Below are 23,913 nucleotides of genomic sequence, written 5' to 3'. Positions count from 1 at the left end.
CATACACCAAACAAATGAGACTACGTCTCATAACCACCACCACACAGGCAGGCAGGATACGACGGTCCACACAACATCGTCATCCCGTACATGCTGGATCCCTCGTGCCTAAGCACTTCTTCCGAGCACCACTCATCTCGTCAGCTCGTCAGCCATCCCGACCTATCCGCAATCTGCGCTCATAGGCCACCACAAAATTACAAGGATTTCTCCTAGCAGGACTCTCCGCGGTTCATCCGCTTCTCTGTGCCTTAGCACCTTTCTTTCTCACTCTCAACAATTTAGTCTATCACACAGATATACATAACACACACCACACAATCCACACAATCCGTATTAAATTATCTAGCTCATTTAGTGCCTAATCCAAATACTAATTCTTTTCCTTACGTTTTATTTAGTAAAAGTATATTACATATGTATAATTATATTTACACACAACAATCATCTTCATTCATACCTAATAATATATATTTCATACATATACTCGGCTTAACCTTAAACTATGTAATTATCTAAACATATCGGTATATGAAAAAGACACTAACTAGTCCTCACCTTAGCAAATTTGTTGATCCTCAAATAAAAGCCAGCAACGACAGGAATCCAGTCCAACAACGATATTAATCTGCAATGATTTAGATTAAACAATCAAAAATTATTTTCCATTAATAATCCATGATTTAATCTAGTTATCACACCCTATTTATTTCTGCTTGTGTTCTCAAATAAATTAGTTAGATATAGTTTAATAGTTTTATCAAACCAACAATCTACTAATTCATAACTCCACAATCTAATTCACGTACGATCACAAGCTCCCAGTTTAATACCACTTCCTAAACCAGCCACAATACACGGTTCATCAATATTAATTTAACGAACGTCATTGACAACATACGTAAATAACCATGCATGACACCACAACAACTCATGCACGTACGTTCCATGACTTTCTGGTTTAGTTGGTTACGTATTAGTTTAGCTATGAACGAGCAACACATCGCAACAACAACAACACGAGACATAGAGCTTGGTCATTACCTCGTTCTGCAACTTTCCGCGACGGCTTAACTTGACGAACTGAACGGCGAAGTGGAAGACTCGGCAACACAGATCTGCGGTGGTTCAAGCTTGGTGATTAGATTGGTCCCAACAATCTATGAAAACACAACATAGTTCTCGGTTTGGTTCGCGGATCTTACCTCTCCGGTGAAGACGTTTCACACGGCGGCACAGGCTGAGCGCGGTGACAATCTCCAGTGTCTCTAGTGGTACTACAAGGGTTCGCAACAAGGTTAGAGTTAGGGCTGTTCCCAAAACGATACAAAACTAAAGACTCGAGTTATGCGGAGGCTTACCGTGGAACGTGACGGCCAAGGGTTTGTGAGGCTTGGCTCACTAATGGGCTCGGTTTGGGCCTCACAGTTTAATTCTGGAACCGGGTCGTTACAATTCTCCCCTACTACAAAGGAATTCGTCCCCGAATTTGACCCGTCATCCCGCTCATCACTTTTTTCCATAAAAAGTTCTGGATAGTCCAAACGCATTTGCTTTTCTGATTCCCAAGTATCCTCCCGGATCCTGTCTCTTTCCCAACATACCTTGACAGACTTGATTACTTTCCCTTGACTTTCTGTTTCCTGACGGTCCAAAATTTCCACAGGCTTACTTAATGCAGTTAAATTCCGGTTTAAATCTGTCGGCGGATTCGGTAATACTAATTCTGGTTCTCTAACAACTTTCCGCAAAACTGACACGTGAAAAACATCATGGAAATTAGATAACTCCTGTGGTAGTGCCAAACGGTAAGCTACAGCCCCAACCTTTTCTGTAATCACATACGGTCCCATATATCTTGGCTTAAGCTTCTTCAACTTTTGGTTTTTATGCGCTCCTCTGAATATTCTCATTTTTAAATACACTGCATCACCAACCAAAAATTCTAAATCCTTCCGATGTTTGTCTGCATAACTCTTTTGCCTGTCATGGGCTTCTTTTAGGCTGTCCCGGAGCAGTTCCACTTGCTCTATAGTCTCTGTGACCATCTCGGGCTCTAGGTCCTTACGTTCCCCGACTTCTGTCCAACAAAGTGGTGTGCGGCATGGCCGACCGTATAAAGCCTCGTACGGTGGCATCCCTATGATGGAGTGATAACTATTGTTATATGCAAATTCCACCAACGGTAAGTACTTAAGCCAGTTTCCCTCCCAGTCAAGTACGCACGCTCTCAACATATCCTCAAGCGTCTGAATTGTCCTCTCAGACTGTCCATCCGTCTGGGGGTGATACGCTGTGCTGAGACGTACCTTTGTTCCCAAAGCCTTCTGAAAAGCCTGCCAGAAAATAGAAGTAAACTTTGGATCCGGATCTGACACGATGATATTCGGCACCCCATGATTTTTGACTATCTCGTCCAGGTACAACTACGCTAGAACATCCGGACTGTCGGTTTTCTTGATGGGCAAAAAATGAGCAGTCTTGGTGAGTCGGTCCACGATCACCCAAATGGCATTTTTACCTCAGTGCTCGTTGGTAACCCAGTGACAAAATCCATAGTTATCATATCCCATTTCCACTCAGGTAAAGGCAAATTCTGAAGTAACCCACTCGTGACTCGGTGCTCCACTTTCACTTGCTGACATGTCTGGCACTTAGATACCCATGCAGCGACATCATGCTTCATATTACCCCAATTGTAATACCGCTTCAGATCGTGGTACATCTTAGTTGACCCTGGGTGAACTGAGAATCGCGAACTATGCGCTTGTGCCAAAATCTCATCCTTTAAACCCTTATCATTAGGCACCCTAACTCGGTTCTTATACATGCACATACCATTCTCTGCCGTGTGGAACCCCTCCACATTGTTTTCCATTGCCTTTTATAAATCCGTGTCAAGTTTTTGTGCTTCCCGGATTCTCCACAGTAGGTCAGCTTGATTCACCACTTCTAAACCAACAACGTCTTCTCCAACCGATGTTGCACAAATACTCAGTGCACACAAAGTGTCTTCCAGCTCCTTTATCTCTTTTTCTCTTGAGACATCAGTTCTCCGCCTGCTCAATGCGTCAGCAACCAAATTGGCCTTTCCCGGATGGTAGGCAATGTCGAAGTCGTAATCTGCTAACAACTCTACCCATCTCCTTTGCCTAAGGTTGAGGTCCGATTGAGGCGTTGGCCAACCACTTATCGAGGCTATCTTTTCTGGATCCATAGACACTCCAGCTTCTGAAACAACATGCCCCAAAAACCCAATTTTCCTTTGCTAAAAGCTGCACTTACTCAACTTCCCATACAACTGTTGTTCTTGCAGTTTTTCCAACACTATCCGTAGGTGTTCCTCGTGTTCCTCACGGCTTTTAGAATAGATTAAAATGTCATCGATGAATACTATCACACACTTGTCCAAGTACTCCCAAAAAACATTGTTCATCATCTTCATGAACGCGGCTGGCGCATTAGTCAACCCAAACGGCATTACTACAAATTTGTAGTGTCCATATCTCGTCCGAAAGGCCGTCTTCCTTATATCTTCCTCTGCTATTGAAATCTGATGATACCCTGATGTCAAATCAATCTTTGAGAACCACGAAGCTCCCTGTAGCTGATCCAACAACTCATCAATTCGAGGCAACGGGTACTTATTCTTGATGGTAACCTTATTCAATTCCCGGTAATCAATGCAAAGTCTGATGCTCCATCTTTCTTTTTCACAAATAGCACTGGTGCTCCCCACGATGAACTACTCGGCCGAATGAACCCTTTATCTGTAAGGTCCTCCAAATGACCCTTCAACTCTGCCATTTCTGCAGGTGCCAAACGGTAAGGTGCTCGTGATACATGTGCCGTCCCAGGCTCTAATTCAATAGTGAAGGCATCTCCTCTGCTTGGTGGCAGTCCTTTTAAAGACTCAAAGACGTCTGCATACTCTGCCACTATAGGAATATTATCAACTCCGAGTTCCATCTCCTCCCCCACTACAGAAATAGTAGCTAGAAAAGCTTCACTTCCTTTCTCTATAAGCTCCTCTGCTTTCATCATGGATATAACAAAAACCCCTTCACCCATTTTTACGCCTTGAAATGTTATCTTCCCCTCCGGCCTTGAGAAATATACACGAGCTCTGTGGCAATCCAGTACAGCTTTGTGCTTCCTTAACCAATTCATTCCAAGAATCATGTCATAATGATTAATTTCCATTTCTGCCAGATTCCCGAGCATTACTTCTCCGTTTATCATAATAGGGACATCCTTGTCAACTCCGGTAGACCCCAATTTCTCCTTTCCCACAGTACCAATCTTCTTTGCCTTTGGGATAAATTCACCATCAAAGCTCCAATTCTAAGTAACTCTTGGCTTAACACAACTGAGGGTAGCTCCAGTATCAAATAGAGTGTAAGCATTCCAGCCTCCCAGTAAAACCGATCCTACACGGTTATTCTAATTCTAAGCAGACAATTCAAAAGCAATAAATTCTGGAACTACCAATCATAGAGAAATAAAATAACACGGGATAAGTTTGACATTTACTTACCAGCAATCGGCTCATTATCCTCATCCTCCTCGGTCTCAGCCATCATCACACGAGGTCCAACATTTTGACGTTTTGGAGGTGGCGGCAATTGCTCTCTAAGACGATTCTCAGCCGGTTTCCTCCCAAATTTCCGCGGACAAAATCTTGCAATATGTCCTGCTTGTCCACACTCATAACACTTTCTTTTTGCCATAACTCGAGGACAATCTCTCTGAAGATGACCTGCCTGGTTGCATTCGTAACACATCAAGGGAGTTCTCACAGTTGTTGTATCCCAAGTCCTCTTATTAGAGCTAGAACCCTTTGCAAGTCTCGCTTGTGCTGCCTTGTTCTGACTCACCTCCTTTTCCAACCCAATCTCCAAATTAGCAGCTTTCTCCACCAGGTCAATCTTACTGCGGTAGTCATACATCTCACATCGATTCTTGAGCTCAATCCTCAAACCCCTCAGAAACCTGCGAATCAACTCTTCCTCATTCATGAATCTGCCAGCAAACCTGCTCAGTCGATCAAACTCCCTGTCATACTGCCTCACAGTCATGGTGCCCTGACAAAGTTCCAGAAACTCCTCCTCCATACGATCCATAGCCTCTCTGGGAAAATACTTCCTTGAGAATTCGGTCTTGAAATCCGCCCAAGTCAGCTCATATCGTCCCTGTGCCTGGTCTACCACCTTCTCCCACCATACCAATGCCTCATCCTTCAGATACTGCACTGCCAAGTCCATGCGGTACTCATGCGGACACCTAGCATTATCAAAATTCCTCTCCAATCTCTTCCTCCAATGGTCAGCATCAATAGGATTAGACCTTCCACCAAAAGGCTCCATGCCCATGTCCTTCAAATTTCTCATAGCCTCCCAGTATGACGGGCCCTGCACCTGGACCAGCGGTGGAGGCGGTTGTGGTTGCTGAGGCGGGACTACCCCCAAAGACTAAGTTTGGGGGTGTTGATGTTCATATATTTTACCATTTTTCCCTTAGTTTATTCACATCTTTTGCATCTTTTGTTAGCCATTTTCACCATTATTGTGTAGCTTTAGGACTAATCATGCATTAGAGTTTAGTTGCACTGCATTTGCATCTTTTCATGCATAAACAGGTGATTTTGGAGCTTAAGGAGCATGGAAGCAATTCTGAGGAGAAGTGAAGCAATCATGAAGGGAAAGCAAGGGAGTTAAGGCTAAAGAACAAAGGTCCGGAGTCCAGCTCGACCAAGCACTCGACCGAGTGGGGAGATGGACTCGACCGAGTGGAGAGTGCACGAGAGAAGCCAGCTCGACCTGCCACTCGACCGAGCACCGGTCGAGTTGACCGAGCCGTTGACTACTTTGACTTTTTCCATTTTTAGGGCTTGCACTCCCATTCCTATATAAAGCCTTGTACCTGCAGCCACCAAAAAAGTCTAGCTTTTTAGATATTCTCAAAACCTAGTTTTTACCTTTTTTAGCTTTATTCCTTTTGCATTTTTATTTTTAGATCTTGTACTTTCTTAAGAAAGAAGACTAGATTCTTATATTTTGTTGGTTCTATAACTTTCAAGATATTGAGAATTTGAGTTTGATCCTTTCATCAATATTAAAGATCTCTGTTTTATCTTTCTAATAATGCATGTTTCAATAATTTCTGGGTTTTTGACTTGTTTAATCATGTATTGTTGTGAGTAGTCTTCCTAGGATCGTGAGGATGGTTAGGATGGACTGATCTTGTGGTTTGTGTGATTTGGTCAAGCTTGATTGTTGTAGATCTCTTCTAGGGTAGATGATCTTAATGCTGATTCTATATTTGAGAGGGTAGAGTCTGATTTCAAGCTTCTTAGCATCACACCAATGTTTAGGAAGCATAGATAAGGCTAGATCTAGAGTTTACCATTAGGCTTTCTAAGAGATTAGAGGTCTTGTTTGGTTTGAGATGTATTGCTTAATGCCTGCTTGTGTATATTCTTTACTGTGTGAGAACAAGTCTAGAAGATGCATAGGTTTGATTGTTTCTTGACCATGAGAGTGGGAGAAACTTGTCTTAGATTCATATGTCTAGAGATTAGCTCATAGCTTGCTTGAGATTTGTTGACCAAGTTAGATAGCCACAATGATCAGTTCATCCCATGAATCCATCCTCAGGACCTTCTTTGTTTATTGATTTTAAAGTCTTAATCCTGTTGCTTGCTTGTTGTTTGATTTGGTTTAGCATTACTCTGTTTTTATTGCATTGCTCTGATTCTGTGTCTAGTCTAGCTCGACCACCCACTCGACCTACACTCGGTCGAGTGCTGCTCGAGTTCATCCCCAGAACTTTGTGTTTATGAATTGTGATTGTCCTGTTTCATTCCTGTTTCATTCCTATTGCATACATTTAGCTTTCAGATCATTAATTGTCTTGCATTAGTTCATTAGTAGTAGTTTCTATTTCTGTTCTTGCATCATTACTGTTATTTTCATCCTGTTTTATTTGCATTTAGTTCCTAGTTCTTGTAGTTTACTTTCTGCATTTTACATTTTCATTTTAGGATTGTTAGTGACAAACAATCTTTACACTTGGCTTGAATTAGATTCATATGCACATCTTAATTGTTCACAAACACTCATTTAGGATTGACACCTCTTATACTGCAACTGCATAAGGGGAATTGAAACACCCATCCATTCCATATCTCATCATTGCATACACATTCATCATCCACCACGCCAAATATCTTGTTTCAATTTGGGGCCGTTGCCCATTTGAGTGTGTTTTTGTGACATTTAGGATCCATATTAGTCTAAGATTAAGTTCGTTTATTCACTTGTGAGGTTGCTGTGCTCGAATCTTCTGTTCCTGGGTTGAAGTTCCATTTCAGGTACCACTCGACCAGTCACTCGACTACCACTCGACCGAGTCGTGATCGAGCACCTAACCTCCGGATCTCTATAACCCTCATTTTCCAGTTGACCTAACCTCCTACTTGAGCCTGTGCTCAGTCGCTTGCTTGGCAAAAATCGTCTGTGTTTGTTGATGCACACAAGGTCTAAAGGAAAAGACCATCTTCTTAGGCCTATTGACAACATCAACAAGTTGACCAAGAGTTTAGGAGCTAAGCAAAGGAGAGTTGTTCAGCAACAACAAGAGGTTATAGTAGTTATGGATCAGCAGGATCAGGTTCAGAGACCAAGGAACATTGGTGCTGGAGATGCACCCAACACTCATAACCAAAGAGCTGGGATGGTGCCAACAACAACTTTGAGATCAAGAGTGGATTGATCTCAATGATTCAGGCAAATAAGTTTCATGGATTGCCTATGGAGGATCCACTTGATCATCTTGATGAGTTTGATAGAATCTGTGGTCTTACCAAGATCAATGGAGTAAGTGAAGATGGTTTCAAGCTGAGGTTGTTCCCTTTCTCACTTGGGGACAATGCTCTCACTTATGGGAGAAGACTCTTCCTACTGGTGCAATCACTACTTGGGATGCTTGCAAGAAGGCTTTCTTGGCCAAGTTTTTCTCCAATGCTAGGACAACAAGGCTGAGGAATGAGATCTCTGGATTTGCTCAAAGGAGTAATGAAAGCTTTGTGAAGCTTGGGAGAGATTCAAGGGATACCAAACTCAATGTCCTCATCATGGTTTCAGTGTGGAGTCTTTGTTGAGCACATTGTATAGAGGAGTGCTTCCCAAGTTCAGAATGCTTCTTGATACAGCCTCCAATGGAAAATTCCTCAACAAGAATGTGGAAGAAGGCTGGGAGTTAGTAGAGAATCTTGCACAGTCTGATGGGAACTACAATGAGGACTATGACAGAACCATAAGGTCATCATCAACTGATCAAGAAGACAAGTATAAGAAGGATCTTAAAATGGTGAATGAAAAGCTTGATAGGATCTTGCTCAGCCAGCAAAAGTCTATTCACTTTGTTAGTGAAGAGGAGCTTCCAGTTCAAGAGGGGGAGAATGAATTTGCTGAGTTATGCTATATGCAGAACCAAGGAGGCCTCAAGGGTTATAACCAAGGAGGGTTTAGGAACAATAATCTTACCTATATGAGCACAAATGTGGCTAACCCACAAGATCAAGTCTACCCTCCTCAACAGCCTCAACAGCCTCAACAGCACCAAAACTATGTCCCCAAACAACAGCAACAGGTGTTCCAGCCCCATTTGTGTCCCCCACCAGGGTTTCAGACTAACCAAGGCCAAGAACAAGACCTTAGAGCTATGATACAGCAGCTGTTGATTGGTCAAACACAAGGGAAGATTGAGGAAGCCAATAGATTTGCTGAGCTGAACAGGAGGATAACAGATCTTTACAGTGACCTAAATAGGAAGTTTGACACACTTACTTCAAGGATTACAACACTAGAGGGTCAACAAACTTCTGCCTCTAAGCAAGAGAACAACAAAGGCAAAGCTATTATGCAATCTATAGAAAGTGCTCATGCCATTAATTTGCGCAGTGGAAGAGTTTTACAAGACAAAAAGGGAGCTTTCCAAAACACTGAGGACAGTGTGGAACGAGATGGGGAGGATTTTCAACAAGAAGGAGCTCATGATAAAACTAGTGTTCAGCTCGACGAGCCACTCGAGCAGGCACTCGACCGTGTGCATGATCGAGTGCCTGATCGAGCAGCTGCTCAGGAAACATCTAAGCCAGCTACCTCCAAGGAAAAGGAAGCTAGGTCCATTCCCCCTCCTTACAAGCCTCCATTGCCCTTCCCAGGAAGGTTTAAGACACAAAAGGTTGACAAGTATAAAGCATTGTTTGACAAACAAGTTAGAGAGATTGAGCTTAGGATGCCTTTGATTGATGCTTTTGTGATGATTCCTCCTTACCAGAAGTTCTTGAAAGATGCTGTGATGGAAAGAATCAAAGAAGTTCAGGGGATGGTGCATCTCAGCCATGAGTGTATTGCCATAATCCAAAAGCAAGTGAACCCTCAAAAGTTGAGAGATCCAGGCTCCTTCACTATACCTTGCTCAATAGGACCTTTGACTTTCAATAGATGCCTTTGTGATTTGGGAGCCTCAGTGAGCCTCATGCCTTTGACAGTTGCAAAGCGCCTTGGATTTACAAGGTATAAACCATGCAATATATCTTTGATCTTAGCTGATAGATCAATAAGACTACCACATGGTGTTTTGGAAGATCTACCTGTTAGAATTGGAGCAGTAGAAGTCCCAACAGACTTTGTAGTCTTGGAAATGGATGAGGAGCCAAAAGATCCCTTGATTTTGGGAAGACCTTTCCTTGCTACAACAGGAGCAATAATAGATGTGAGAGAAGGGAAGATTGATCTCAACTTAGGAGATGATCTCAAAATGACATTTGATATTGTGGAGGCTATGAAGAAACCAACAATTGGGGGACAAGTCTTTTGGACTGAAGAGCTGGATAAGCTATCAGGGGAACTAATGGAAGAACTAGCAGAAGAAGATCATCTTAGGACTGCCTTGACCAAAAGTGGAGAGGAAGGGTTCATCCATAAAGAAACTAAAGCCTATGAAGAGATATTGGATTCATGTAAAGAATCAGACCATCCAGAGATTTTTGAGGGATTACCAGCATTGAGGGAGGAAGTTTGGTCAGTTTAAGTAGCAAATACGGACAGCTCGACCACTAGCTCGACCACACACTCGACCGAGTGCAAGACCCACACGACCGAGTGCACTGCTGAATCCTCTAGAGATGACTGGTCTGAGCTGAAAGCACCAAAAGTAGAGCTAAAACCTCTTCCATCTGGGCTAAGGTACGTTTTTCTTGGAAAGAACTCTACTTATCCAGTAATAGTTAATGCTAAATTGAGTAAGAGTGAACTTGACTTGCTAGTTGTTGAATTGAGGAAGTATAGAAAAGCCATTGGTTATACTTTAGATGACATTCAAGGACTTTCACCTAGCCTCTGCATGCATAGAATTCACCTTGAAAATGAGTCTTATTCCAGCATTGAACCCCAAAGAAGGTTAAACCCTAACTTAAAGGAAGTAGTCAAAAAGGAGATCCTTAAGTTGCTTGATGCTGGTGTAATCTATCCTATTTCTGATAGTACTTGGGTTTCACCAGTCCATTGTGTCCCTAAAAAAGGAGGAATTACTGTAGTAAAAAATGAACAAGATGAGTTAATTCCAACTAGAACCATAACAGGTCATAGGATGTGTATTGACTATAGAAAACTCAATTCAGCCACTAGGAAAGATCATTTTCCTCTCCCTTTCATTGACCAAATGTTGGAAAGATTAGCCAATCATACTCATTACTGTTTCTTGGATGGATACTCTGGATTTTTCCAAATTCCTATTCATCCTAATGATCAAGAGAAGACAACATTCACATATCCATATGGTACCTTTGCATATAGGAGGATGCCATTTGGATTATGTAATGCTCCAGCTACCTTTCAAAGGTGCATGATGTCAATCTTCTCTGATCTCATTGAGGATGTGGTTGAAGTTTTCATGGATGACTTCTCTGTCTATGGAGACTCTTTCTCTTCTTGTCTTGCTAATCTATGCAGGGTTTTAAAGAGATGTGAGGAGACAAACCTGGTTTTGAATTGGGAAAAGTGTCACTTCATGGTAGAAGAAGGGATAGTCCTTGGTCATAAGATTTCAGAGAAGGGAATTGAAGTTGACAAGGCAAAGATTGAAGTTATGGTCCAACTCCAACCACCAAAAACAGTCAAGTACATAAGGAGCTTCCTTGGCCATGCTGGGTTCTATAAGAGGTTCATCAAGGATTTCTCAAAGATAGTTAGGCCATTGACAAGGTTGCTTTGTAAGGAGACTGAGTTTAATTTTGATGAAGATTGCTTGAAAGCATTCAAGGAGATCAAGGCTGCTTTGATTTCAGCCCCAATAGTCCAAGCACCAAACTGGGATCTTCCATTTGAGATCATGTGTGATGCTTCAGACTTTGCAGTAGGAGCAGTTCTAGGATAGAAAAAAGATAAGAAGCTGCATGTGATTCACTATGCAAGTAGAACCTTGGATGAAACTCAAGGAAGATACTCAACAACAGAAAAGGAACTTCTAGCAGTGGTATTTGCTTTTGAAAAATTCAGAAGCTACTTGGTAGGATCCAAGGTGATTGTGTACACTGATCATGCTGCCTTGAGGCACATCTACTCAAAGAAAGACACCAAACCAAGGCTGTTGAGGTGGATTTTGCTTCTCCAAGAATTTGACATGGAAATAGTTGATAAGAAAGGGATAGAGAATGGAGTAGCTGATCATTTGTCAAGGATGAGGATAGAGGAGGAGATTCCAATTGATGACTCAATGCCTGAGGAAAAACTGATGCTACTTGGAACAACCCGGCATCCAGTTCGACCAGCCACTCGAGCACACACTCGACCGAGTGAGTTTGGCGACCCGGTCGAGCAGGAGCAGATGGAGGAGTGGTTAGCACTTGAGAGTGAATATCTACCTTGGTATGCTGATATAGTCAACTACAAGGTGTGTAAGGAAATTCCAGTGGACATGGACCATTACAAAAAGAAGAAACTCCTCAAGGACATAAATGGATACTATTGGGATGAACCATATCTCTACAAAAAGGGGTCAGATGGGTTGTTTAGGAGATGCATAGCAGAAAGTGAGGTAGAAGGAGTATTGGGACATTGTCATGGCTCTGCTTATGGAGGACATTTTGCAACTTTTAAGACAGCCCAGAAAGTTTTACAAGCTGGCTTATGGTGGCCTACCTTATTCAAGGATACTCACAAGTTCATTACAAAGTGTGATGCTTGCCAAAGAATGGGGAACATCACAAGGAGGAATGAGATGCCACAGAATCCAATCCTTGAAGTTGAGATATTTGATGTTTGGGGAATTGATTTCATGGGACCTTTTAACCCTCCTTCAAATGGGAATGTCTACATACTTGTGGTAGTGGACTATGTCTCAAAGTGGGTAGAAGCCATTGCTATCCCCAGTAATGACCACAAGGTAGTCCTCAAACTCTTCAAATCCATCATCTTCCCAAGGTATGGAATTCCAAGGGCTGTGATATGTGATGGAGGAACACACTTCATCAACAAAATCTTTGAAGGAATGCTAAAGAAGTATGGGGTTAAGCACAAAGTGTCTACAGCCTATCATCCCCAAACTAGTGGGCAAGTTGAAGTTTCCAATAAGCAAATCAAGGCCATTCTGTCAAGAATAGTTGGAGCAACAAGAAAGGATTGGTCTACTAAACTTGATGAAACACTTTGGGCATATAGGACAGCTTTCAAAACACCAATAGGAAGAACCCCATTCCAGCTTGTGTATGGCAAGTCTTGCCACCTCCCAGTTGAAGTTGAGTACAAGGCTCTCTGGGCAATAAAACTGTTGAACTTGGATCTAGAAACAGCACAAGCCAAGAGAAGCCTTGATTTGCATGAGCTTGAGGAAATCAGATTGGAAGCTTATGAAAACTCCAAAATTTACAAGGAGAGAACTAAAGCCTTCCATGACAAGAAGATTCTTATCAAGGACCTAAAGGCTGGAGACCAGGCTTTGCTCTACAATTCAAAACTCAATTTATTCCCTGGGAAGTTAAAGAGTAGATGGGGACGCCCTTTTGAAGTCAAGGAGATCCTTCCTTATGGAGCTGTAACACTTCTCAACAGGGATGGTAGTGAGTTCACAGTTAATGGTCAGAGAGTTAAGATGTATTTGGGAAAGAAGGAAACACATGAGAAGTGCTCAATACTTCTCATGGATGCTCCTCAAGCTTGAAAAGCCATACAAGTCAAGCTTAGTGACTCTAAACAAGCTCACTAGGGAGGAAGTCCCTAAGGTATCCCTGTATATATTGCTTTGGAATTTTGGTATTTTGATTTTTGCTTTTGGTGTTTTCATAGTTAGGGAAGCTAGGGAGTCCGAATAGAAGAGGGACGTACAATTTATGGAGATTCGCGGTCCAGCTCGACTCCTCCCACTCGGACATGCACTCGACCGAGTCACGGTCGATTGGCATCGTCGAGCTGCCCCAAAGTCCATCTCCAAGCCACCAAGAGGACCCCAACTACTCATATGATAGCATGCAGATGGATGTGGACAACTTCTTCCACAATCCCTAAGGTACCACCATCACCTTCACTTGTCAATACCATTGCATTTGATGTTGTGTTTTGTTTTGTTTTTAGTCTTGAATCCTCTTACAAATTTCTTTCACACAGAGGACTGTGTGATTTAAGTTTGGGGGAGGGTTTGAGATAGGATTTGATGTTGTGTTTTGTGTTCTTATTTCAAATTTTTATCATCATCATGTTAGCATTTGCATAGCATCTAAGGCATAGAAAAACCATAAAAATTTGAAAATTATTGAAAAAATCTTTATAAAAAAAAAAGTGTTCATGTAGTTTGCATTGCATATTAGGATCTTGTTTAGCATGTTTCATGTAGAATTGTATAATATTTGCATTAGGGATCTATGATGAGTTTTTCCTTGTTAGCTTGCTTAATTCACTAGACTAGGATCAATGCCCAAGTTAATAAGCATAAGATTGAACCAAGCCTTGAATTCCTGCATTGCATTTGGTCTAAATTGAAGCATGTTGTGATTTGATTCCATTGCCTATCTATAAGAACCTAATATTGACTTTTAATTATCAATGTGTGCATTGCTTTAAACTCATGGATTCCATATATATATTTGGATCATCTTTCTCCTTTTGCCACTCTTGTTGATCCAAGTAGCTGATTTCACTTTTAAATCAGTTTCCCTACCCCTAACCAAACCTTCTTTCAAACCATGTTTATTCTTGTGTGTGTGAGGCCTATTTTTAGGATTGAGCCTGGTAGAAAGTGTTAGGTTTGAACTGACAAGAGTAAAACCTTGTGTAGTTCTAGCTTGCAATTTTCAAACTAGATAGGACTAGGTGGTTCACTTGTTGGGTTTGGGACTTGGTTGTTTTGAAAAGGAAAAGAAAAGGAAAGAGGAAAAAGAGAAAGAAAAGGGTAGAGTCTTTAGGAGGGGAATGTGTTTAAGTAAAAGCTAAAGTCTAGTGAAAGGATGGGAAGTAAAAATTATTATCTAAGATGGTTCTAGTTAAAGAAAAGAAAAGAAAGCAAAGAGCAGTTTAGCAAAAAGCTTAAATGTCTTAAGAATAAGAAGAAAAGAGAACCATAGCAATCAATAAGAATCCCCCATTCCACTAGAAAGATCAAATAAGAAACCTCTCCTAAGACTTCAAAACCAAAAGAGAAAAGGGTGAAAGAGAAAAGAAGAAGTTAAAGGGTAGCACTAGGATCATTTGGGTTTAGATTGTTAGGATAAACATGTGGGTACCTTTGGGTAGACAACGTTTTGTTCTTGTATGTGTCTAAGTGTTCTTACCTTTAGCATTCTTCTAAAGCTCAATCCATTTTTTATGAGAGAACCTTGATATTGACAAGCCCCACTCTAAAAAGAGACCATCATTGTCTCTAACCCGTTCATTACCAAGCCAAATAAGTTTAAGCATTGCATAGAATTGATTCATGTTCTTGATTACCATGTTTTCCCTTAGTTTATTCACATCTTTTGCATCTTTTGTTAGCCATTTTCACCATTATTGTGTAGCTTTAGGACTAATCATGCATTAGAGTTTAGTTGCATTGCATTTGCATCTTTTCATGCATAAACAGGTGATTTTGGAGCTTAAGGAGCATGGAAGCAATGCTGAGGAGAAGTGAAGCAATCATGAAGGGAAATCAAGGGAGTTAAGGCTGAAGAACCAAGGTCCGGAGTCCAGCTCGACCAAGCACTCGACCGAGTGGGGAGATGGACTCGACCGAGTGGAGAGTGCACGAGAGAAGCCAGCTCGACCTGCCACTCGACCGAGCACAGGTCGAGTTGACCGAGCCGTTGACTACTTTGACTTTTTCCATTTTTAGGGCTTCCACTCCCCTTCCTATATAAAGCCTTGTACCTGCAGCCACCAAAAGAGTCCAGCTTTTTAGATATTTCTCTAAACCTAGTTTTTACCTTTTTAGCTTTATTCCTTTTGCATTTTTATTTTTAGATCTTGTACTTTCTTAAGAAAGAAGACTAGATTCTTATATTTTGTTGGTTCTATAACTTTCAAGATATTGAGAATTTGAGTTCGATCCTTTCATCAATATTAAAGATCTCTGTTTTATCTTTCTAATAATGCAAGTTTCAATAATTTCTCGGTTTTTGACTTGTTTAATCATGTATTATTGTGAGAAGTCTTCCTAGGATCTTGAGGATGGTTAGGATGGAATTTTCTTGTGGTTTGTGTGATTTGGTCAAGCTTGATTGTTGTAGATCTCTTCTAGGGTAGATGATATTAATGCTGATTCTATATCTGAGAGGGTAGAGTCTGATTTCAAGCTTCTTAGCATCACACCAATGTTTAGGAAGCATAGATAAGGCTTGATCTAGAGCTTACCATTAGGCTTGCTAAGAGATTAGAGGTCTTGTTTGGTTTGAGATGTATTGCTTAATGCCTGCTTGTGTATATTCTTTACTGTGTGAGAACAAGTCTAGAAGATGCATAGGTTTGATTGTTTCTTGACCATGAGAGTGGGAGAAACTTGTCTTAGATTCATATGTCTAGAGATTAGCTCATAGCTTGCTTGAGATTTGTTGACCAAGTTAGATAGCCACAATGATCAGTTCATCCCATGAATCCATCCTCAGGACCTTCTTTGTTTATTGATTTTAAAGTCTTAATCCTGTTGCTTGCTTATTGTTTGATTTGGTTTAGCATTACTCTGTTTTTATTGCATTGCTCTGTTTCTGCGTCTAGTCTAGCTCGACCACCCACTCGACCTACACTCGGTCGAGTGCTGCTCGAGTTCATCCCCAGAACTTTGTGTTTATGAATTGTGATTGTCCTGTTTCATTCCTGTTTCATTCCTATTGCATACATTTAGCTTTCAGATCATTAATTGTCTTGCATTAGTTCATTAGTAGTAGTTTCTATTTCTGTTCTTGCATCATTACTGTTATTTTCATCCTGTTTTATTTGCATTTAGTTCTTAGTTCTTGTAGTTTACTTTCTGCATTTTACATTTTCATTTTAGGCTAGTTAGTGACAAACAATCTTTACACTTGGCTTGAACTAGATTCATATGCACATCTTAATTGTTCACAAACACTCATTTAGGATTGACACCTCTTATACTGCAACTGCATAAGGGGAATTGAAACACCCATCCATTCCATATCTCATCATTGCATACACATTCATCATCCACCATCACCAAATATCTTGTTTCAATTTAACCACCTCTGGTGCTCCTCTCAAATTTGGCTCCCTTTGCATGAATTCCTGGAACCGACGAAATTGCTCAAACATAGCCATCTCATTAGCCTCTCCTGCTCTAGCTACATTGGCATGCACGACTTCCGGCTGTTCATCACGCATTGAGCTCTTAGCCCTCATTCTTGGCTGCACTCTAGCTGCGGTTTTCCCTCCACGTTTAGGCGGCATCTGAATACAGAAAAAACAAACGAATCAACCTTCTTCTGCAGGACTGCCTTTCCGAGGCGAAACCGGTTTGACATAACCTAAGATTCTGATACCAAAATTGTAACACCCAATTTCCATGGCATGTCACAGGTTAACTTATACCACAAGTAAACCATACTTAACCGAAAATATCAAAGAAAAATACATTAATTCAATTCAAACGTCTTTCAAACCATCATTTTAACGTTAAACCGAAACTAACAACCAGTTTGATAAATCCAACAATGGAAAATAAAATAATAATCTCCAGCTCCTAACACCAACACCAACTCTATCATCTACTCCTCATGGTCACCTGCAAGAGAAAGAGAGGGATGAGCAATCTAAGATTACTCAGCGAGGGCAAGCGTTAGAGCTCACGAAGTCTTCATACACAAACATGCTTAGACCATCACAAAGTCTAAACCTAAGACAAGCAATCAAACACGTGTCTACGACACACACATACACCAAACAAATGAGACTACGTCTCATAACCACCACCGCACAGGCGGGTCCACACAACATCGTCATCCCGTACATCCTGGATCCCTCGTGCCTAAGCACTTCTTCCGAGCACCACTCATCTCGTCAGCTCGTCAGCCATCCTGACCTATCCGCAATCTGCGCTCATAGGCCACCACAAAACTACAAGGATTTCTCCTAGCAGGACTCTCTGCGGTTCATCCGCTTCTCTCTGCCTTAGCACCTTTCTTTCTCACTCTCAACAATTTAGTCTATCACACAGATATACATAACACACACCACACAATCCACACAATCCGTATTAAATTATCTAGCTTATTTAGTGCCTAATCCAAATACTAATTGTTTTCCTTACGTTTTATTTAGTACAAATATATTACATATGTATAAATATATTTACACACAACAATCATCTTCATTCATACATAATAATATATATTTCATACAAATACTCGGTTTAACCTTAAACTATGTAATTATCTAAATATATCGGTATATGAAAAGGACACTAACTAGTCCTCACCTTAGCAAATTTGTTGATCCTTAAATAAAAGCCAGCAACGACAAGAATCCAGTCCAACAACGATATTAATCTGCAATGATTTAGATTAAACAATCAAAGATTATTTTCCATTAATAATCCATGATTTAATCTAGTTATCACACCCGATTTATTTGTGCTAGTGTTCTCAAATAAATTAGTTAGATATAGTTTAATAGTTTTATCAAACCAACAATCTACTAATTCATAACTCCACAATCTAATTCACGTACGATCACAAGCTCCCAGTTTAATACCATTTCCTAAACCAGCCACAATACACGGTTCATCAATATTAATTTAACGAACGTCATTGACAACATACGTAAATAACCATGCATGACACCACAACAACTCATGCACGTACGTTCCATGACTTTCTGGTTTAGTTGGTTACGTATTAGTTTAGCTATGAACGAGCAACACATCGCAACAACAACAACACGAGACATAGAGCTTGGTCGTTACATCGTTCTGCAACTTTCCGCGACGGCTTAACTTGACGAACTGAACGGCGAAGTGGAAGACTCGGCAACACAGATCTGCGGTGGTTCAAGCTTGGTGATTAGATTGGTCCCAACAATCTATGAAAACACAACATAGTTCTCGGTTTGGTTCGCGGATCTTACCTCTCCGGTGAAGACGTTTCACACGGCGGCACAGGCTGAGTGCGGTGATAATCTCCGGTGTCTCTAGTGGTGCTACAAGGGTTCGCAACAAAGTTCGAGTTAGGGCTGTTCCCAAAACGATACAAAACTAAAGACTCGAGTTATGCGGAGGCTTACCGTGGAACGTGACGGCCAAGGGTTTGTGAGGCTTGGCTCACTAATGGGCTCGGTTTGGGCCTCACAGTTTAATTCTGGAACCGGGTCGTTACAATAGGAGTCTTTTAGTGTTTTTGATGTGTTTCTAGGATCTTTTGGAGTCTTTGCAGGTTTTATAGGATTTTAGCACGGATGGAGCGAAATGGAGTAATTTGGATCATTTTGGAGCATAAATCTCAAAGAATCAATTTGGACTCGAGGCAATACAAGGGCATCGATCGACACCACACAAGAGGGCATCGATCAACACCCTTTACAGCCGATGAAGAATCATAATTTGGAAGTTTTACAAATTTTCCCAAAGTCTTCAATATTTGCAACACAAGTCCCTGACGTTTTTTGGACATATAAATAGTGTTTTTAGGTTTTTATAACCCTTAAGTTTTATTCTATCAAGTATTATTTTTCCTGCTTCCTTGTGAGATTTTTGAGAGCTATTGGAGAGAGGTCTGCTTTGTAGAGAAGAATTTCTAAACTCCTTCTTACTCTTTTAATTTCAACTGCTTATTATTCAGAATCATGTATTGTTCTTCATTGATTATGTCTGAGTAGTTTGCTTGTTAGGTTTAGTGTTTTTCACAGGGATTTTATGAATTATTAGATCTGTTTATTTAGGATTCTTTATCTTACTAGATCTTCATCATAGATTGTTTTCATATTAATCCGTGATTGGCCATCTAGAATTAATACCTAGGAAAATAAATTGATATGAGAATATAATTGATTTTCCTAATAAAATGTTTTGATGAGCAAAATTATTTCTTGCAAAGAGATTTGATTTAATAATTTTGTGAACAATCTAAACCTGATTTTATTGCTGATTTTAAACCTAGAATTTCGCAAAAGAGATTTGGATTTTCTAGTTTTAAATTTAGATATTATATGCAGTGAGAACTGATTTAACTTACGAAAGTGTTTAGAGTTCTAGATCTGTTCTTAATTGTTTGAAGCCTAATTTATTGATTGATTTAATATTTCATAATTTCCTGAGAAATTCCATAGGCCTAGCTTTTTGATACCCTGAATTTACGACAGCTTTTATTTAATATTTTGCATTACTTATCTTTATTTAAATCAATTTGTTTAGTATAATTATAAAACTCTATAATTCATTGTGTTTGATTTTGAGACTCTGTGGAATTCGACCCCTAAGTACTGCAGTGATCTCTTAATTTGAGAGAGTAGCTCTAGGGTAAATTTGAGCGTATCAAATTTTGGCGCCGTTGTCGGGGACTCTTTGATCTACCATTAAATTTGAGTTTTTGATTTTGTCTAAATTTTATTTTTATTTTCAAACTAACACGCTTTGTTTTCTTTTCTCTTGTTTGTTTCAGGTGTATGCCTAATAAGCCTAACACAAGGAGCAACAAGACTAGTCCAATTCTGAAGCTTTCAAATCAAGAGTTGGGAAAACTTGAGCGTGAGAACAGAAAAGCAGCCAAATCTCTGAAGATGGTTAATCCGATCATTCTGATGCGTGATGAGGCTGGTGTTTTGAGGGATCAAGAGGGCCACTTGCGCAATGAGCACGACCAAAATCTGGATGCAGAAGGCAACCTGATTGTTGAACCTGTTGTCAACGAGCAGGCTGTCGTGAACCAGCAAGCTGGTGTCGTTGATGATCCGAATCTTGGTGTCGATCGACACCAACCAGGTGGCATTGATCGACACCCACCTGCAGCAGACGGACGTGGAGCTGCCAACCACGTCCAGAACCCAGTTTGAAGACAGGATCTCATATGATTGTGGCAAGCAAGGAGCCAGAGGCTGCAGAGAAACCAGAGATGGTGGGAAGGATCACTCGTTCAAGAGCTAAGGAGATGGCTATGGAAGCTCATTCACTCATAGTTGACGGGTCATTCAACCTACCGATGATCCAAGTCTTCAACATGTCCACCTTGAAGACTTCACCCGGTAATGATAACTAGGTAACTTAGGTGTGAAGTTTGTACTCTTTTTCCCATAGCTGAGTTTTGTCCCAAGGGTTTTCTCAGTATGGTTTTTAATGAGGCAAATAGATCACTAAGTCGAGTTATCTAGAAGTCATTGCCAATGGGAAATAATGTGCAAGTCACCAGACTTCTGTACTAAGTCACCAGACTTCTGTATTAAGTCACCTGACTTGTGTACTAAGTCACCTGACTTGTGTACTAAGTCACCAGACTTCTGTACTACTACAAGTACCTGACGTTTTGCTGTTTTCTTTTTTCCTTAAAAACGTCTTGTTGTTTTATTTTGAACTTCCTGTTGTTTGGAGTGTCGAGCCTAGGGTTGATTATAAAATCCAATAGCTACGCCTCTTTGTTCTTTAGCAAAGAAGTATGTTGAACAAGTATTGTTAAACTTTTTCTCTCAATTCGAAATTGTTGAATGCGTTCTTGATTTCTGGGTTTCTATACACTTTGTGATTCAGAAACTCTTCACTTTATTTCACTCCATACAGCCAACTAGATATCTATCTCCATCATATCATTGTTCCATCACTCGATCATCTCCAAATCCACCTGCAATCTCGTTCACGCAACTTCACCATCGAGTCTCATCACTAATCACTTTTCAGCAGCCTTTTAACGGAGTTCAATCCTAGGGAGATCGTATTAGGATCAAAATCGGGACCTGATCCGGACTATTGCTGACTATAACCAGGCTAATCTTGTGTATGATAACTGGTCTGCTATTGTTCCTCCACCATTCCAGAGGAATGACTTTGAGCTGAAGCCTGCTTACTTCCAACTAGTTGGGCAGAGACCTTTCTCTAACCTGCCCCATGAGAAGCCTTTGGACCATATTGAGCATTTTGAGGATCTTGTGACCAGTATCAAGGCTAATGGAGTGACTGAGGATTTCATATTCTGCAAGCTCTTCCCATACTCACTTGCAAGAGAGGCATCTCAGTGGTTGAAGCAGTTGCCAGCTGGATCTTTGACAAATTGGCATGATATCAAGGTGGCTTTCCTCAACCATTTCTATGATGATGCAATGTGAGATGAGCTGAGAGTCAAGATTTCTTCATTCTAGTAAGGACATGATGAAGCTTTCAAGGCAGCTTGGGTGAGGTTCAAAGCTTATCAAAGGGACTGTCCACACCATGGTTTTTCAAGGGTACAACTGTTGAGTATCTTCTTTAGAGGGTGTGATTGGAAGTATCAGTTAGCTTTGGATGCTGCAAGTCATGGGAACTTCAAGACAAGATTTCCAGAAGATGCTGAAGTTTTGATTGAGAATTTGGCTTCTAGCAATAGCACTAAAAGAGCTGATGCTGAAAGAAAGAGACTGCATGGAGAGTTTGATTCAAACCAGCTAGCTTCTGTTAATGCTAAGCTGGATTCAGTGCATAATCTTCTTGTGGGAAAGAAGTCAGTCCAATTTGCTGCTGAAGTTGATACATTTGAGCCAGAGTCAGAGAATACAGAGGAGAATGTCAACTATGTCTATGGAGCTGGGTATCAGGGACAGAGATTTGGTAATCAGCAAGGCAACAAGCCTTACAATGGTGACCAGAAGCAGCAGCAGAACAATGGCTATACAAGGACCTATGGGAATTCATCTTATCAGTCTCCACCTCCTAAGAATTCTTCAGAGAGTAGAATGGAAGTCATGCTTGAGCAGCTTTTGCAAGGACAGGAGCAATTGACAGTGACATTCAATAGGAAGATTGACAATGTCTACACTGAGCTGAATGGAAAGATTGAAGCATTGAACATTCAAGTTAAGAAGTTAGAGAATCATGTTATTCAGACTGATGGGTATGTCAAACGACAAGAGGGTTTTCTTCCTGGAAGAACTGAGTCAAACCCCAGACATGCTTGCAATGCCATATCAGTGAGAGATGAAGATGATGGTGAAATTTGATGTAATAGCTTTCAGTATCAATTGTTTATCAATCCACAATTTGCATTAACCGACACACCAAGAATACACAAAATGCTTAATCTATTCTTAATCAAGTAAAGTTCTTTTGTCTCCAACTCATTTAACAAAATGATTGAAAGAAATGAAACAAGACAATGCAATCTCAAGCAAATAGAACACAACTAGCAATAATACTAAAAATAAAGAATTAAAAAGAGAACCTTGGGCAAGGTTATTGACTTGGGAGATAGCTAATCAATCCTACATGTCTAAGCAACAATCAAGAACAATCCTATGGCTAAGAACACTTATGCAAATTAATCCAATTCCATGATAGAGATTCCTATGCTAATCAAGTGATAATCAACAATTTCCAAAGGTAATCACAAGTCAAGCATGCATTAATATCAAGTCTAAATACCACTAAGCACCCTAATCATCAATTTCCATTGGCTAGGTATGCAAAGCTCTTGAATAGTTTGGTTCAGGAATTTCATCAAACACCTTGTGGGCATGGAAATCCTAAAGTCTAGATTCAAGCTTTGTCAAGGCTATCTAGCATTATTATCACTAATCAAGATAGGAAATACATAAATAAAGCCCTAGACATCAAAGATCAACCATCTATCTCCCTAATCTACCAAGCCCAAAGTTCTTAAAAGATCTACTCACTCATCATCATGATCACACAAAGGAAAGGGGTTTGTCTTTGTGAAATCATAACAAAAGCTTATAGATTGAGAGATTAGAAAAAGAAAATGCTATTTAAACTGGGAAATCAAAATAATTCAATAACCAAGAGTAAACAAGCTTATGAACCCTAAGTGGCTACTAAGACAAGAGATAAGATAATATATATGTCTCCTTAATAGGTTTAGAGTATTTATAGTAAAGGAGAAAAGAACCTAGGTCAACCCAAAACAAACTGGGTCAAACCCGGGTTAACAATAAAACAAGTGAGGAGATGGCTCCAGCGGCCATGGTTTGGCCGAGTTGTGTGGCCGTGTGTCTCCACTCGGTCTTGTTTTGGCCGCGTGGTGTGGCCGTGTGTGTCTTCGCACCCCCAACCACTTAAAACCCATCGGTCATGGCTTGGCCGAGTGGTGTGGCCGCGTGTCTTCACTCGGTCTTGGTTTGGCCGCGTGGTGTGGCCGCGTGTGTCTTCGCACCCTCAACCACTTTAACTCCATCGGTCATGGCTTGGCCGAGTGGTGTGGCCGCGTGCCTTCACTCGGTCTTGGTTTGGCCGCGTTGTGTGGCC

The 23,913-nt window shown here is 40.7% G+C and overlaps 2 protein-coding genes and 2 non-coding genes across 4 annotated transcripts; all 4 read right to left on the bottom strand.

Annotated features, from left to right (window-relative positions):
- Nucleotides 1–232: 232 nt before the first annotated feature.
- On the bottom strand, nucleotides 233–2,566 carry LOC147927024 (uncharacterized). Its single transcript, XM_087487270.1, has 4 exons — nucleotides 1,375–2,566; nucleotides 1,206–1,310; nucleotides 559–628; nucleotides 233–286 (listed from the first exon to the last, which is right to left on the bottom strand). Exons 1-4 carry the CDS (start codon nucleotides 2,235–2,237, stop codon nucleotides 233–235), a joined length of 1,092 nt encoding a protein of 363 aa, XP_087343396.1. The 5' UTR covers nucleotides 2,238–2,566.
- Nucleotides 2,567–3,666: 1,100 nt separating this feature from the next.
- Nucleotides 3,667–5,372, bottom strand: LOC104748688 (uncharacterized). The gene is made up of 3 exons (XM_010470291.2): nucleotides 4,538–5,372; nucleotides 4,366–4,430; nucleotides 3,667–4,311 (listed from the first exon to the last, which is right to left on the bottom strand). The coding sequence occupies exons 1-3, from the start codon at nucleotides 5,370–5,372 to the stop codon at nucleotides 3,667–3,669; spliced, it is 1,545 nt and encodes a 514-aa protein (XP_010468593.1).
- A 2,663-nt stretch (nucleotides 5,373–8,035) lies between these two features.
- LOC147927023 (small nucleolar RNA R71) lies at nucleotides 8,036–8,141 on the bottom strand. The gene has a single exon (XR_015583074.1). It is a non-coding gene; the product is annotated as a small nucleolar RNA R71 (small nucleolar RNA).
- A 13,647-nt stretch (nucleotides 8,142–21,788) lies between these two features.
- Nucleotides 21,789–21,895, bottom strand: LOC147927022 (small nucleolar RNA R71). The gene has a single exon (XR_015583212.1). It is a non-coding gene; the product is annotated as a small nucleolar RNA R71 (small nucleolar RNA).
- Between the last annotated feature and the right edge of the window lie 2,018 nt (nucleotides 21,896–23,913).

Source organism: Camelina sativa, chromosome 15 (assembly GCF_030686135.1).
Source record: "Camelina sativa cultivar CO46 ecotype springtype chromosome 15, ASM3068613v1".
Classification (NCBI taxonomy): domain Eukaryota; kingdom Viridiplantae; phylum Streptophyta; class Magnoliopsida; order Brassicales; family Brassicaceae; genus Camelina; species Camelina sativa.
Note: the sequence above shows the minus strand (reverse complement) of the source record. Positions and strands in the feature narration are given on the sequence as shown.